General features: G+C 39.5%; 2 protein-coding genes across 3 annotated transcripts; both read left to right on the plus strand.

Moving 5' to 3' along the window:
• Positions 1 to 1,364: 1,364 nt before the first annotated feature.
• On the plus strand, positions 1,365 to 12,219 carry LOC108246327 (protein Smaug homolog 2). 2 transcript variants are annotated; one of them, XM_017433799.3, is made up of 14 exons: positions 1,404 to 1,457; positions 1,532 to 1,718; positions 2,707 to 3,213; positions 3,368 to 3,838; positions 3,970 to 4,212; positions 4,859 to 4,968; positions 5,274 to 5,360; positions 5,731 to 6,004; positions 6,904 to 6,989; positions 7,311 to 7,426; positions 7,665 to 7,857; positions 8,293 to 8,419; positions 9,430 to 9,513; positions 10,278 to 12,219. In XM_017433799.3, the coding sequence occupies exons 3-14, from the start codon at positions 3,018 to 3,020 to the stop codon at positions 10,304 to 10,306; spliced, it is 2,016 nt and encodes a 671-aa protein (XP_017289288.1). In that variant the 5' UTR covers positions 1,404 to 1,457; positions 1,532 to 1,718; positions 2,707 to 3,017; the 3' UTR covers positions 10,307 to 12,219. The 2 variants fall into 2 exon arrangements, with proteins under 2 accessions (XP_017289289.1, XP_017289288.1); XM_017433800.3 differs by lacking the exon at positions 1,532 to 1,718 and having other exon boundaries at positions 1,365 to 1,457.
• A 1,126-nt stretch (positions 12,220 to 13,345) lies between these two features.
• Positions 13,346 to 16,802, plus strand: socs9 (suppressor of cytokine signaling 9). Its single transcript, XM_017433785.3, has 2 exons — positions 13,346 to 13,469; positions 14,745 to 16,802. The coding sequence occupies exon 2, from the start codon at positions 14,901 to 14,903 to the stop codon at positions 16,569 to 16,571; it is 1,671 nt and encodes a 556-aa protein (XP_017289274.1). The 5' UTR covers positions 13,346 to 13,469; positions 14,745 to 14,900; the 3' UTR covers positions 16,572 to 16,802.
• The last annotated feature ends 849 nt before the right edge of the window (positions 16,803 to 17,651 follow it).

Genomic DNA, 17,651 nt, shown 5'->3' on the forward strand with positions numbered 1-17,651 from the left:
AAGTCTTTTACATTTGTCTGTTTTCTTACTAAACACGCTATTTATGATAATATAGAAATGTTTCAAGCCACCCCTCGTTCCTCTTTTTTTGCTGTGAAAATGAGATCTAGAAGCAGAGATTCTTTTTTGAAGCAAGCACCAACATAAGTGGATAATATGAATGAATAAATGAGAGCAAAATATTCCTTTGACAATATCTGGGTCCAAGTGGACTAAAAAAAACCAAAAACAAACTCTTATTGGAAATGTAAAAATGCAATATTAAAGCCTGCTGAACTTCCTTTTTAAAGCACAATAAAACATTACAATAAAGTCTGCCACCTTTGGACACGAATATAAACAAATGATGGTTGGCTTAAATGAAACTTTTTAAAGCCTTTCAGCTTTCTTCTGAGGTCTTTATAACCATAGTCCTCACGGTTTATTACTATCAACATCTGATTACAACAGTGCAACACCTGTATATGGCAAGCCGTTGTAACATATAATCGAGCCACACCTTTCTTTTTATTACTTTTTTTTAGACATAAACAAAAGTATTCATCCGAGTCTAAATGACATTAAAGACATCTATAATAACATTCCTGCAAGTTAAAATGATATTTCAAGGTTTACACACCTTCTGTTGTATCAGGAAAAAACAGGTTCACTAAAAAACCCCCAAAAATAAAATGGTTAGATGGCAACTCTAACATTTATTGACTGGACTGCATATTTAATGGCTAAACTGGAACTGTATTAAATTCCTCCTAGTCATAGAGATATCAGATATCCAAAAGAAGTTTATTCCTATCAAGAATCAATATTTCAGATTACTCAGTGATGCAATGGATCCCATTCATGTCTACTGAGATTTCAGAGCCTCATATCTAAAGTATTTTCTTTTATCTAGAATAAACATCGTGGATGTCTGAAACAGAATTCTTACTAGGAAATACTTGCATTTCAGATGTATATAATGTAGTTATTACTAGTCATACTTTCATCTCTTTTCTGAGGAAATGGCTTCCTAATCGCTGTACAAACTATCTTTTAAGTATGTAATTATATAGTTGTTGCTGGTTATTATTCCAATTTCTGATATCTAAAATGAAGCTTTAAACAGTCATAAGGTAAGTAAAATATATCCCTTATAACACTTTTAGTTAAAATCCTTTTTAATTGTTATTGTTATTCTCAAAACTATATTAGAAATAACTGTGATAGCTTTTCATTTTACATATCTAAAATGAAACGTAAGTGGCAAAAATGTTCATTAAACTGAACAAAGACAATTTTGTTTTAGCTCTGTTTAAATTGCCTGTCTAACTATTATGTGATAAATTGGCTTGCCATACTCTTTGAACGGAACTTTTTATCCGTAACCGTGGGTAGCAGAAAACCTTACGTACGTGCTGACGTATGTCGCTGTGCCCACGTCTTACGTCAACTCAAAATCGAAGTGGATTTCTCCAGGCGTACGTTCCTTATTTTTTGTATTCCAATTATAATTTTTGTATATACATTCTTTAAAATTTTACGTTTGAAACAGCGGGGGCTTATTACTGCAGTGGGATGTTTTGAAGGATTCCTACACGTGAAATGGAAATCTACGCCTCTTCCAGCTAAAGCCAACGTAACTGCAGCTGTTAGCTCCTTGCTATCCCTACTCATACTGTCGAGCTAGCTGTGCGTTAGCATATTAGCCTAGCTCCCTGACCAGTTACAACTGAGAAAAGGTAAACAAATCGTTTGATTCCGTGTGATACGCCGTCATTCACGAATCTCCAGCTTGTGTTTTAGCCGTAACTCGCTCTCGGCTGAAATTATATTTAGACTGCCCGGTTTTTCCCCCCTCCGCTAAGACTGAAGTACCAAACGGAGAAGGAGTAGCAACCGCGTCAACGCAAAACAATACAAATCCTGAATCCCTCATCAGAGACTAGGCCGACCGGGGGCTAACTCCAGCTTACCGACACTTAATGCTTAGCTGCCGGTTGAAATGTTTGCCCAGTTCAGTAACAACTTATTGTCCAAAGCTTATAATTTACTCAGCTCTGTCTGTTTTCAGTGAGTGTTACAGCTTTGCTATATAAAAGATACTGAAACCCGTGATGGGAGTGTGCAGCTTTGACATCTACTTAACGTTGTTTTAAAACAGTGCTTCATTATACTAAATAACGGTTGTCTTCACGAGCAGCTGATAAATAACTTTTATATGTCATTAACAGAGGTCCTGGATCCTCCCTGTTTGATTGCAGCCTAATTTTGTTGTTATTTCGTCAATATTAATGCTGTAACATAAACAGCTCGAGTAAGATTTAATTGTTTTATTCACATGTGTATATTTCTTGTTTTGAACCTATTGAATTTTACATAAAATTAATAGGTGTTACTGATCAATGGTTCTTTAAAGACAGGTTAATGTTGAATCCCCTTTCAATACCATTATGTGCACAATAGGTTGTTATCCTGTGCTATCTAATATATCGTTCATGTGCACTCATCATACGCCATCGGCCTCCTGTTTGTTTAGTTCTTTACTTAGAGGTTTTATGATTTATCCAGTCCTTGGTGAATTGGAAGTGCAGTTTTTAACACACATGGGATTAATGTTATGAATACAAGAACGTGTATTTGTATAAATATTAGCTGAGATTGAAAAAAAAAACTAAGACAGGCATTCGATTAATCATTTTAATTTTGTTTGTTTGTTGATTTTATTAGGGCAAAAATGATGCAATCCTGATCATGCCAGAGTAAAAAGAGCCTTTCCCGTTTTGGGTCGTCGCCTACTACAGTTGACACATACTTGGAGCCTCAAGACATCTTCTCAAAAATCCATGCAACATTCCTGCTCCCAGCCCCTGCAGCACCTGAACCATGTGAGGGCCCCTCGGTCAAGTCTGAGGGGATCCCAAGACTGGTAAAACAATAACCCCGCTGTGCGGGGCAAGACTTTTCCCGTCTCTGTCTGAAGGAGCAGCCTAACCCTCCCTATCCACACATTCCTGTTCTCCTTACCAAGGAGACGCGCCATGATGTTCCGAGACCAGGTAGGTATCCTCACAGATTGGTTCAAAGGCTGGAATGAGTGTGAACAGACGGTGGCACTCTTGTCGCTCCTGAAGAGGGTGTCCCGCACCCAGGCCCGCTTTCTCCACATATATCTTGAACACTGGCTGGCAGACTGCACGGAGATCCACATCCTTGAAGCTGAGGCCAACAATGCAGGTAAGTCTAACTAGACGTTTTTTTTTTTTTAACAATTTCATTGGCTATACAAGATTTTATTTTATTATTTTAAACACATGTAAAAGTAGTATTAAGTAGTAAAATATTAATCTCTGTCAATGTGGTGTTTTTTTTTTTTTTTCTTGATCATTAGCAACTGTCAGCCAGTGGCATCAGGAACCTAAAGAGAAAGTGGTGTCCTTGCTGTTATCCCATTTGCCTCTGCTGCAGCCACGTAACTGTGAGGCCAAATGTGAGTACATGAAGCTGCTGCAGAAGGTGTTGAGTCACACAATCGAGAGCAGCCTCTTTGTGGAAGAAAGCAGACAGCTGCTCTCCTATGCACTCATCCACCCTGCCACCACCCTGGATGACCGGACCTCACTGGCCATGTGGCTAAACCACTTGGAGGAGCACCTTTCCAGTGGCTATGCATCCCGGGCACCATCTAGCCCATACCATCCCCGTCAGGGCTCAGATGAATGGCCGAGCTCTGCTGAGGCTCTTGATCCTGGTAACGTTTGGCACGATAAGTCTCCTTCATCGAGCACATCTCCTGCGGGCCAGAACGGACACATGGCTTTCCCAGGCGGGATGCCCTCACCTATTAACAGCAATAATACAGGTAATTTTTATAATATACTTCTTACTTTTTAATTGGACAGAAAACTTATATTTAAAACCTATATTGAACTTTCTCCACTAAAGATTGGTGTTGTATTCTTGTTATTCATTCATGATTTGTTCCGTTGCCAGGTTTGGTTGGGCAGATTCAGCCTAGCCCGCTGAAGAAGTCCATGTCCAATATTCCTTCCAGTCCTCAGACTTGTGGCTCTGAGTGGATAAACCAGGATGACACAGGGGGGCGACAGAACTTCATCCCAACAGACCACGCACCTCTTTCACCCCAAAGCAGCATAGCTTCTTCAGGCAGTGAGCAGACAGAAGAGCAGAGCTGCTCTCGCAACACCTTCCTGGAGGATGGAAGTGGCATGAAAGGTCAGAGGTCATTACTTACCACAGCCAATGCGCTGCCAGCCTTTGGCTCTGATATAAACTTGGGACCTTTTTATTGTTTTAACTCAGTTTAACTTCATCTTAGTAAAAGATGGCAGACGTTGGCGTGATCCAGCCTTTATTTATTTATGAATTCTTTTAATGGGGTGTTGGCAACAACACAAATAAGGAAGAAGAAACTTCTCTTTCATTTTTAAAATAGTGAGTCGAGTTTACACAATTAAGCCAATGACACAACGTTATTCATTACAATGTGATCAGAAACACGTCATCTTCCTGCAAATCTACCGTAGTCTTCCAGTTATCTAATAAAGTGAAGCATAGCTTACAAGAAACGTTTCTTGTAACAACTCCTCAGCTGCTTCCCAAAACAAGTCACAAACATCAGCCTCAGTTTGTCCAGCTCATGTTTGTAAAAGAGAACGGGTTCTCAATCATTTTACCAGGTAAAATAAAGGTTAAAAAAAATTTATCTTCCTTAAAAAAAAAAACCTCAGCTAGTCACAAAAGATTAGAAATGAATATACATGTTTATTATTTAGAAAACAAAGTTAGAGTTATTGGGTTATTTGAAATTGAGAATTAGAATCTCTTGACAGTGTACTTTTTTTGTACCTTTTTGTTCTAGACGTTCCTGCCTGGTTGAAGAGTCTTCGGCTTCATAAATATGCATCGCTATTTTCGCAGATGACCTATGAGGAGATGATGATCCTCACAGAGCAGCATCTAGAATCTCAGGTGTGAAAGCCTCTTTACCTTCACCGGACTCAGACTCCGATTTCTCCTCAGTTCAACTCCTGCAGTCCTCAGATTTGATGATACATCAACCCTCAATGAGGCATGAAATTAAACAATGCACCCTACAGTTATATTGAGCTTGTCACACGTAATACAAATTGTGTATCTTTTTCTTTTCTTTTCTTCTCGTCTTTAATAAAACACGCTGATTAGGTTGGTTATTTAGTGACTGGGTAAATTGCTTAGTGTCCCCTCAAGGACTGACTTTTCAAACCATCTTGTTATTTCCCATCCCTCCTCTTTAGAATGTCACTAAAGGAGCACGACACAAGATTGCCTTGAGTATCCAGAAACTGCGAGAGAGACAAAGTGTTCTCAAGTCTTTAGAAAAGGTAATCCAAATGCTGATTTTATGCTAAAAAAAGAGGCAACACTATTTATTCTAGACTCGTCTCTGTTCTTTATCAAAGGCACTCTTGAGTATTTATTTTTTTCTGTGATGATCATGTGATACTTGATTTAGCTCTGTTGGGAAATTCCCATTCTGCTAGTTTGAAATAAATAAAAAGATAAACAGAGCAAGGTTGTTAGGGGTTCAGAGTCTTCCTCTTAGATGCTTCATTCAAGCAAATGTTTGCTTTACTTTGCTTTACTGAAAAAAAAAATCTTCCGACCTACTCACAGTGAAACCCTCAAATCCTAGGTTTTCAGTACTGAATGATTTATACGACACACGGTGTTAATATTGCCTCCTGTTTCTAGGATATTTTGGAAGGTGGAAACCTGCGCAACGCCCTCCAGGAGCTTCAGCAGATCATCATCACGCCCATTAAGCCCTACAGTCCACCCAGTGCAGCACAGCCTGCCTCGGACGCCTCATCGTCCTCGTCAGAAGTCACAAAAACAGGAGTGGATAAAGAGGCAGCACCAGAAGACTTCCAAACCAACAACCAACCCCCCTGTGATGGAGACTCCTCGGTCACACCAGTCTCTGATGGGGACATTGCTGGACAGTTTACCCGTGTTATGGGCAAAGGTAAGAATATAACCAGTACAGTAAGCATTTCTTGCCTCGCATTGAGACAAACTGCGTACTAAATTACTGATTGTATATAAGGCTACCTTCACACTGCAGGCAAATGTGACCCAACTCTGATGTTTCTTTTGCCCCTCTCCGACACATACTGGATTTTTTTTATGGCAGTGTGAACGTGACAAATCAGATTTTTTTGTCATATCCGACCCAGGTCTTCTCAGAATGTGGTACCGAGCCTAATACATATCCAGTGTTTTTCAAAGCGCCTGCAGCGTCAACGTTCATGTCGCATTTCATCTGACTTTTACGTCGGATGACAAAGTCCCACCACTCTTTGCTCCGACTCTGCATCCACACACGCCTCTGCACAGAGGTAGCAGCAACAGCCCCCTTCTCTAAAAAGGCGTCATATCTTCTTTTGTGCACGTGGGTCATTACGGGAACTAGAGACTGTTCAGACTGGAGTTTGATGGCTGTCGCATTTAAAATGTAATGTGAACGACCGCGCAAAAAAAAAAAAAATTGGATTTGAGCTAAAAATCTGAGTCGAACATTAAGTCCTGTGTAAACTTAGCTTTAGATATGTAACTTAATATGTTGGTGTATGTATATGTTTAAAGTGCATGACACAATGACCTCCCTATAGAAGAGAGGATAACAAATTTATTTTCACTTTTTTTCTTTGCGCAAAGTACAAACACAAGATATTTCTAATTTAGTTACACTGGCCTTATTTTGTTAGTTTATACACATTTATTCCTTTATTTTAACATCCTTTTTTTTCTGATTTATGTTTGTAAATGACCGACCTTCTCTTTTTCAGCTACATCACCTTCAATTCTTAACATAAATGCACAGAGTTGTTGTTTGACTTAGGAACGCTTGCTTTTCTGTTTCAGTGTGCACCCAGCTGCTGGTATCGAGGCCAGATGAGGAAAATATTAGCTGTTACCTTCAGCTCATAGAGAAGGGTCTGACACACGAAGTGAGTTTGAATTTGTTGTTGCTTACTGACTAGCTTTAATAGTTTTTGTGTTTAGGTTTGAGCTGAACTTACCGTTATCATCCGTTATTTTCAAATTTATTTCTTTGTTTTTGTTATTATTTTCAAAGCTTAAATGTATATTAGAGTGGTTTAGGATGCATTTCATTGTGTTGTACTTGTAAAACTAGGCGTGACAAAAAAAGTATCTTGAATCATGCTCGGTCATTTAATTGTTTAGAAGCTTCCTTACAAAGTGTATTGATTTGAAAACTAGTTGTCTCTTTTCTTTTGTCTTATAAATATATTTTTTCGATCTGCCAGGCTTTCACGGAGACTCATAAGAAAAGGCTGGTTTCTTGGAAGCAGCAGGTCCTCAACTTGCTGCGCCTGTTTCCTCGGAAAGCTATGCCGGACATGCCAGCATACCGACAGAAAGGGTGAGACCGCCTGCGCTCTCCTACCTTTGATGTCCAACTTCAGCAGCACAGATGTCAAATTAACTCAACATAACCTTCTCTCCTGACTCATCCCTCCTCCTGCTTTCTGTTTCATTTTCTCCTCCTCATTAAAGTCATTACCATCATTCGATTGAAACATTGCTTCAGCAGCCGACAGAGCCCCTCAGCTGTCAATATCGGGTTTTTATTTTTTTGTATGCTATTTTTGCTGTTTCAGCTGGAACTATGGGTCAAACTCCCTCCCCACAGCAGGCTCTGTGAGCGGAGGTGTAAGCCGGCGGGGCCAAAGGCAGTTCCAGATGACCCCTCGTGGACCCCCAACTGGGCGCATGTGTCTTCCTGGCGGGATCGGGGGAGCGTCTCCACGCCACACTCTCACTAATCCTGCATTGGCAGGCCAGGGTAGACAAGTCAGTACTGCCATCAGTGGATGAGTTTCACTCACATTACGGGACTTAGAGCTTCATCGAGAAACTGATCAACAAAATTAAAATAGACTGATTGCTGTCATTTCTGACACAGGAGACTGTGTCAGAAATGACAGCAATCAGTCTATTTTAATTTTGTTGATCTTTACTTACTTCAAATGAATCCTATTTTTTTAATAATTAGAGCTAAGTGCATATTTTTAGGTCTGAGAAATTTCCACACATATACACTCTAATCTTTCCCAGTTTCCGTCACTAAAGTTGTCTGATTGCAACAGGTCCATATTCTGTTTTTATACAACTAAACAGCCACTTTTTTCTATTTTTGACTTATCGGGGGGTTTGTTTAAGATGAGAGATTAGCAACCTCTAAGGGAAGAGTTAATTTTCACAAAGACATTGTTTTTTCTCCTGTAGAACCTGTGGTTTGCCAACCCTGGGGGCAGTAACAGCATGCCAAGTCAGAGTCGCAGCTCAGTGCAGCGGACCCACTCCCTCCCTGTCCACACGTCCCCACAAACCATGCTCTTGTTCCAGCAACAAGGTATGCTACCAGCTTGAACATACTTTTTATTAACATCTGTGTATTTACTCACCTACAGGCTGTATTTGTTCCTGTTTAAATGTGACTGCACCATGTTTTTTACCAACTTATCTTTTCCTTTCACCATATATCACATTTAGTGATATCTATGCTGTTTATTGTAGGCCTTCATTTTGATAAATATTATTTTTAAAGTAAAATTTACATTTTTTTTAACTGAACTGTAAGATCTTCAAGGAATTGACCATGTGGGAAAGGTGGATTTAACTCTGGCTTGAAATATTTTGCATGCAATGTTGATGTGAAGTTCAACCCACCCACTTTGATGGATTACTGCAGAGTTGAGACGAGCCAAGCGTTTAAATGAAAGTTAGCTAACATTGCAAACATGAGAAAAATATGTCTTGGAAAAAAAAAAAAAATTAAAACAGTTTTTTTGCTCATACATTTTTGCTTTGGGTGTGAAAGTCTTAATTCAAGAGATGGTGACTTGGCCAAAAAATCTGACTCAGAAGTCTGGCTGACAAAAGGAATTCATGAATAAAGAGCCGGTATAATATAACGTGTGTGCTTAGATGTAGGATTGATTAAACATCTAATGTTCCAATTAGAACCAAAGATTTGTGAGCAAGTGAAATTACATTTTGCCTTGTGTTCTATAGTTCAAATAACTCCAATTTAACAGGATTAGATTATGCCGTTAAACAATATATTGATCTAATTGTACAGCCTACTTGCAGTTTTTGGATTGTGTGAACACAACTTCCTTTTGGTGATCTCTATTAGCAAAAGATTCCCGAAGTTTTGTTGAGATAACAGAGCTACTTGATGCATTTAATGTGGTGTAGAGCATGAACTTTAAATGATTATTAAATACTGCAGATGGCACATTTATACACATTTATATCTATAGTAGACATGATGTTGATCTTTTCCTAATTTAGTATATAAGAAAGTGTAATATGATCCTCATCTTTCCTGAGAACTGAGTCTGTTCTTGTTTCCTTAAGAATGCCAAGTTCCAGGTGCTGACCTGGAGATCAACCCCACGCTGGAGTCACTGTGCCTCAGTATGACAGAGCATGCCTTAGGGGGTACGTGTCCTCCACATCACATAACTGTGCCCATCCAGAACACAACTTTTCTCTGTATTATTAATATTTTTATGAGAGAAATAACACATAATATACAATTTCTGCCATGCAAACAGACAGTCGCTTTTATTATTTATGCTTTATCAGCTATGTTTTTGATTGAATGTTCACTGTTTCTCCACTAATGCTGTATTCTTTAGGCCATTATTGATTTCCAGGTCAACAATAATAAGGAAGATGATATTCTTCATATACATGGAGTATGAAACCATTTGTGCAGCCTTGAAGTTTTCTAGATTTTTTTTTTCTGCAGGGGCAACATGTAAGAATATTAGCAGGAAATTGACCTGATATGAATTTGAATGGTCAAGATTTCTAGTTTCTTCCAGGTTTTTCTGTACTTTGTTCTCTATTTATTCTTAATATGTTAACACAAAAAAAACAAAACAATTTTTGAGCAGTACCTACTACTGGAACACCTTTACAGTTCATCTTTGCTTAATCTAACGAGGTTGAGACAGTTAGGCCTTTAGAAATCAAATCATATGTAGCCCACACAGATTTTGTTTTTTATTGATTGGCACTTTGCATTTAATTGTTTTTTTATCGTTTTTTCATTTCAGACTAGAACAACAAAAAAATGTGGTTTTAAAAACAAATTTGGGGGGGGGAATTGAATCTTTTAACAAGAAAATTTATTTTGTGAAATTTAAAACACGCATCATTCTGATTTTTGTCTGATTGTGCTTTTTCTTCTTTCTCAGATGGAACAGACCGGACATCAACGATATGAAAAGAAGAGAGGAAAAATATTGGATTGAGGCCTGTTCAGCACAAAGATATATGTATGCTTCAGAAAACCAGGCTAAGCAGTTACTACAATATGACAAAAACAAAAAAACAAAACTGTATATGTTCTCTAATATTTTTGTACTTTATTATATACAACTAAGTTTATTAAAATGGATTACAGATGATTATTATATTGTAGAACAGAGAAAAAGGTGAACTGTATCCGCTGTGCCGTGTCACCTGCAGGACTGTGGCATGATGTGCAGCAGCTCAGTTTACCACGATAAGAGAGAACCAGTGGATTGGTGCTGTGTTTTAAGGGTTCTGCCCTGAATTGCTCTTCTTTTCCCACTGCCTTGGAACAAGGCTTTCTATTCTGTCCACAAGAAAACTGACAGTCGCAGTCCCCACACCACACGAAATTTTCAGTCCGAAGAAAGGCACTTTTCTTTGATTATATTTTATATTATTAGGCACTAAACTGTAATAGGCCCCATGGTACACGTTCTAAAGTTTCACCTGTAGACAGCTGTTCAGTGCTCCGACTATGCTAATCCTGTAGGCGGCGTTAGTCAGGCCTTGTGTTGCTTGAAACTTTGGATGGTTTTTCCTCTATTTTTTTTTTTTTTTTTTTTTGTCCTTTATGCGAAAAGATGTTTTTGTGACGCAAACTGTTCCTCAGTCAAAAAGCCTGAGGAGCAATTTGTAATCTAACTCTAGGAATACCTTTTTGTTTTGATTGTTTTGGTTGTTTTCCTTGAACACATGGTCAAAGTAAAAGTGACTGTCCTCCTCTGAACGTCTACAAAGCCAAAGACAAGGGTTGTGTGATTATTAATTTGAGAACGGTATTTGTAGTGAGTTGCAGCAGAATGGTATAATAAAAAAAAAAAAAACACGAAAAAAAAAACGGCAGTGTGGAAAAAAAAAAATTAATGCCGGCTGCAATTTGTTTCTCTTATTTTTATGCCCAACAACATAAATGATGATGAATCTCATTTTGTGCCAGGGAATCCCCAGAGGGGGTTAGTAAGGGCTGGTGGGGTTCGTACTGTGTTTGAGCTGATTTGATATCGAATTGATAAAAGCAAAGAGGCCCGAGTGTTTTCAATTTACAATCCAATGCTGGGGGAGAAAGCTAAATGAAACCCATCTCAAGCCTCTGGCTCCCCCGTGATTGGCTTTGTAAAATGAAGCGTGATCCTGTAAGAAACGCTCGAAGCGCGGCGCCTCGCCCTCACAGTGCCCTCACCCTCAACTGGCCGGCATGATGATTTGATGAATCATACTTTTCAAGGTGCTTGACGATGTCTATAGATTTCTGTTTGTGTCTCCGTGTGCTTCAGTCTCAGAGCTCTAACATTATCATGTGGTATCAGTGTTGAATCAAAAACTGTCCTATACAGCCTCTGTCTTTGAATGTGGCAGAGCCGGAGGTGCATGTTTGTGTGATATAGTCTTAACTTTCAGATCACTTTTGGTTGCTCAACAAGGCAGGGATAACCATTCATATATTCTTTCAACAGAGCCATGGTCTGTCTAGTAAAGATGGTTATTTACAGATATCTTTTCCAATTGTATTTTTTACTCTCCCTTGATATTGATAACTTATGCTTATTTTCTATAATCGCATGTTTTGACACACTAATACAGCACTGTTGTAGATAGAGGACATGATAGCTGATGGTGCCTGGTGTCACCAACAGCTAGAGAGCAGTCATCTTGCAACAAATGTTGTATGTTTATATCGCCTAAATGTCACTGTTTACATCTCTCTGGGATAATGCCCAACTCATTATGTGATGTCATGAGTAATCCATTGTCTCACTATGTAACTCAGAAAAGAACTGAAGCCTTCTCATGCATGGGGTGGCTGGGTAGAGCCTGAAAAACAAAAGTCCTCTGCCTCCCTGATCTGTGGACTCCATATGAGTCTCAGTAGACTTTTACAGATTACATCTGTATGAATGATGTGGTGATCAGAAAGAAAAGCTTCTCTGGCCTTGTGATTAAACTGTTGGCTGTCATGTCCTGATAAACTGTTCATGTGGTGCCTGAAGTGCTAAATTCCAACATTCTCATTGTGTTTATTTTAACAGTGGTTGCATTCTAGTCATGGATTTCTTCAGAGCAGGCTCTTGGATAGATCTGAGTTAGTAAACGCATCACACTCCCGTCTAAAAACGAACTCCAGTGTGTCAGTAATGCTGGCTTTAGGACGCAGTTTTTTTTTGTTTTTGTTTTTTTTTTTCCTCCACAATACTGTTCATCAGCTGTGTTGTTACAAATGGCTCAGATTGTCCTTTTCACAGCCTCTGTTGCTTTGGACAGCTTATATATATATATTTCTTCAAATAGACACAGAGGTACAATACAGATTTCTGCAAGTGGTGATGCAGCAGGGGATGACGATGCTTATCTGAGCCACAAATTATGCTATGAGTAAACTGAACACTAATAACAGGCCAAGGAATATGTTTACTCCCTGTTTACATTCCAGTGATGCGAGAAATGAGTTGGGAAATGCACTTCAAAAGTTCAGCCTAGTGTATATTAACGTACCAAGCATCTACTTGGAGATACAGAGCCTGTGTCTTATGGAGACATCTACCAAGTGTTCCTGAAGTCATTTTACGGTCCCTGACGGGCTTGTAATTGTTGAATTATTGCAGCCAATTCTAGGTTACACTGCACATATTTGTCTTGTACAATTTCTATTTAATTCTAACAACTTCCCCAGACATTTTTCTAATATTTTATGAACCTTTTGCATCACATGCTTATGCTCTACTTTTTTACTGTCACTCATATGTGTAAATGGTCTGAAATACAACATCTGTCGGATCATTGACAGTCCAAATAAAGAGGTTCAGTTCTTTTGCAAATTTTCACTTGTGGTTTGTTTGCGTACATTTTATTTTTAACAGTAATGGGGCGTTAAGTTAATAATAATGGCAGTCATTATTTTTATAGCCATGCTTTTATATTGAAGGCCCTCTACCGTCCATGAAACGTTTACTTCCGGGTCACGTGACTTTTCTATTTTTTTCTTGTTGCGGTTCATCAAGCTAATGGTAGCTAGCCGCCTAGGTGTTAACGTCAGTAGTTTATTAAGAAAGAAATCAAAGCTGTTTCATGTGGAAACTTTTTCAAAGCTGCTTAAGGTATGTTCTGGATATATGTTTTTGCCGTGAAAGTTGAATATAAGTATTTACACGCCCTTTTCCTTTACAGTAAAGCGTATTGAAGTTAGCAGAAAGCTAATTGTTTTGCTAGCTTAGTTTTTACCTTCGATAACAGTTGTTTACAAAGATGGTCACTTGGCGACTGACGATAAAATTAACTTCTGTGTTTTGCTTTAGTTTGAGACTTCAGTCAGCAGTTACCCAGAAGCATTTTATTTGTTTTAAACATTCAACTCCAGCCGGCGTTTGTTTTAGTTGCAGAAGAAAAGTTTGTATTTTTCTTTTTCTGTTTGGCCATTCACAATCTCGATATTAACCTGAAAATGAAGATGATTTGAGGTGAAACTACTAGACGTTTTTTCGTTAACAATGGGGGAAAAAACACTGAAACTTATGATTGCTGTAAACATGAAAACATTTAATGATTTGTGATTGATCTTCATAAGTTTGTTTCGGTTTTGACCTAAAATGATAAAATGTATACAGCAACAATAAAAGCATCTTCAGCGTTTTAAAGAAAGTAGAAAACTTGCAGTTTTCTATTTTGGATCGATTAATAAAGTTCTTCTAGTTGGTCAGAATACTAACTTATGTGCAACTTTTAATTGCAGAGCTGTTAAACATATCAAATAATGGTGAAAGCTTTGTTTAGTGTTTTATACATAAATGTAAGAAGGAGATCACTTATTTTTTATTTACCATTATGCATTATTTATCACAAACCTAAAATTTATGTTAGTGAAGTGTCAATAACTAATGTGGCTACCTGGAAAAACAAAAAAACATACTCTTAATTATAGTTCATATATAGATATTAACATTCTCCAAAAGCTTTTTTTTTTTTAAGTTTTATTGTCGGTTGTCACATTTTAAATTTGTTGTCACACAAATCAATATTTTAATTGTTTATACTTCTAAATATATTCAGGACTAGATAAAGATTAAATAAGATTATGTAATCCTAATTACATATGATTTGTTGCCACCTAATTTGTTTGTATTTCTGACTGTTAGTCACTGAAACATGGCAGGATATGACATGTCTCAAATAATAGACTTAAGAGACAGTCCTGATAAAAGTAAATCTTGCATGAAGTTACAGCGTGCCTCTTTTGGATCTTTATGTGCTTGTTAGTGTACCTTAAATTCAGCATATAGATGTGAGCCTAGCTGTTTCAGCTGCAGCAATTAAGGTGACAACATGCATAAGTTAAATCCTGACGTAAAGAGTGTTTTTTTAATTTTCTTTTGCAGGTTGGATGCCTATATTGCCTCAACACTCAGACAATGTGAATATTTCAAACAAGCGACGTGGATGTAAACTTTCTAAAACATTTATGTGACTTTAAGGCATCTCCACTTAACTTTCTGAGGTGGTTCAGCCGTTCCGGCTTCTCCACATAATTTACTATGTCGTTACCAAATGAGTCAGGAAACAGAGGGAAAGATCGAGAGAGGGGTGCCCGTCCAAAAGTAAGACAAAGCCGGTCAGAGGAGAGAAGAGATGCAGGTGGTGGTCGAAAAAGTGGAAAAGTGAAGAAAAAAGGCGTTTCCTTGCACGAAACAGCAGCTGAGCGGCCTGTCAGTGATGGCTTTGAGTACGGTGAGCTGCTCAATGAACTGGAGGCCAGGAGCCAAAACTCCTCATCCCCCCTGAAGGAGAGTTGGAGATGGCAGGGCTTAGATGTTGCGGCGTCATTATTAGGGCAAGGCGTTCCAGCCAAGGCAGGTTTGGAAACCGTTAGCTCTGCTACAGACTTACCTGCTCTCAGTGAAACAGAGGGCAGAGGGTCAAGCGCCAGCCGAACTCTAAGGCAAAAAATCCAAGATGCAATGGGTCAGTGTTTCCCGATAAAGACACACAGTGCAGCAGCACCGGCTCCACCCCCACAGGCTTTTTCACCGTCAGCTGCCTGTGCCGTCTCCTCCTCCTCCTCCTCCTCTTCCTCCTCCTCCAGGCGGAAGATCCATCTCAGTGAGCTGATGTTGGATGACTGCCCTTTCCCTGTAGGATCAGAGCTGGCTCAGAAATGGTATCTCATTAAGCAACACACAGCCCCCATTACCCAGCCTCCCCTGTTAGATTCCGCAGTGGTCTGCAGTGCCCCAACTTCAGCGATGGCTGCTGCGGTGGAAGACGTGGACGACAAGTTACGAGAGCGCAGGCGCATCAGCATCGAACAAGGTGTCGAGCCACCACCTAATGCAGAGATTCACACATTTGAGGTGACGGCCCAAATTAATCCTCTGTACAAGCATGGCCCTAAGCTGGCTCATGGGATGAATGAATTAGCAGAAACCGACAGAGCTTCTGTGCACCAGCAGCAGCAACTTCTTCTCCAAAGACAAGAGCAACACCAACTTTTACTACAAAGCTGTTTGGACACTCTTGACGAGGTTGTAGCGACAGCATCGGCCTCAGCATCGGCCTCTGTTCACACCTCTGAAGTGGCCTCTGACTCTTTGGTTGACCCAGAAGTAAAAATGACCAATTTAACCTTGAGAGCCCTAAATCCTGAGACTGAGCATCAAAAATCTCACGAAGGCTACCGTATTCACACTCAGATTGATTACATTCACTGTTTAGTACCAGATCTGCTGCAGATCACAAACCTGCCGTGTTACTGGGGAGTCATGGACCGCTACGAGGCAGAGACGCTGCTGGAGGGGAAGCCTGAGGGCACCTTCCTGCTGCGTGACTCTGCCCAGGAAGATTACCTCTTCTCTGTTAGCTTCCGCCGCTATGGCCGCTCACTACATGCACGCATCGAGCAGTGGAACCACAATTTCAGCTTCGACGTCCACGACCCCAGTGTCTTCCACGCGCCCACAGTCACGGGGCTGTTGGAGCACTACAAGGACCCCAACTCCTGTATGTTTTTCGAGCCGCTTTTGTCCAACCCAATCCACCGCACTCACCCCTTTAGCTTGCAGCACATCTGCAGAGCCGTCATAAGCAGCTGCACGACCTACGATGGGATCAACATGCTCCCCATTCCAAACACCTTGAAAAAACACTTGAAAGAATACCACTATAAACAGAGAGTGCGTGTGCGGCGCATGGATACGTGGTGGGAATGAAAATGGAAAAGACACCACCAAATGCATTTTTTTAGCTTTCCATGTAGACTATTAGGCTGTTTCAACGTACACTACCACACTACTGTACTTATTTATTTTATTCCTACTGTATCTTATAACAATTGTATTCACCACACTGATGAGGCAATATTTAATCTCACTGTTATTTTGCACTCAAAAGTTCCTTAAACTCAAATTAAACAAAGTGTTTTAGATCTGTGGTGTTCACAAGGCTATGTCTCGTTTGTGCTTTCAAGTGTAACTAAATGAGCTTAATTGTCTAATGAGGGGGTTATGAATCAAGATGATTGTAATAGAACTGTTCCTCGGTCACATGCTGAGCAGTTGAAAAGTATCCTCGCAAAGCCCGTTCCTGGGGTGGTGAAGTCTAGCACGGTCGCAGCATTATTTATTGTTTGCTACATCGAGCCCGACTCTGATCATCAGGTGTGAAATTTAGACCCATATACTATCTGCTCTGTTCAGATTCACAGGGCTTGTGGTACACTAGCCATCTTTTGTGTTTTTTTTTTATTAGTTTGTGGGGCTGTGATAAAATTGCAGGAAAAAAATGCAAATTTGTCAATTACTCACACGATGAAGCGTTAAGTAGAAATAAAAAAAAAAAGACAATTTTTTTTCTTTTTCCATCGTACACAGCATCACCTTTAAAGTAATGTATTTCAGCAGGATCTGCGGTTCTGTGTGGATGTTTTGTGCGTGTTGTGTCAACACACACAAAACCGCAGTGAAAGGCGTGTGATCATGTAACTGCCTGTATCTTTGTGTGCGTGTCCATTTCTGTCCTGAACCAAATGGGTTTTAATGAAACTCTCGGAAAGTTATCATTGGAGGTACATCTAATCATTAAGTTTTGGATTTAACTCGATTCAAGATGGCCACCACAGCTAATCGACCCTGACGAACACAAAAATAGCTCCAACTCGCTCATTTTTACCGACGCCGAGCTAAGATTTGGTGTGGTAGTAGCTGAGACTCTTCCCCAATCTTTGTTGAAAACTTCTTACAATCTGTGATATTCTACCATTACTCGTAGAAAGTCTCAATTCTACATCACTG

The sequence above is a fragment of the Kryptolebias marmoratus genome, linkage group LG2 (assembly GCF_001649575.2).
Source record: "Kryptolebias marmoratus isolate JLee-2015 linkage group LG2, ASM164957v2, whole genome shotgun sequence".
Taxonomy (NCBI): Eukaryota; Metazoa; Chordata; class Actinopteri; order Cyprinodontiformes; family Rivulidae; genus Kryptolebias; species Kryptolebias marmoratus.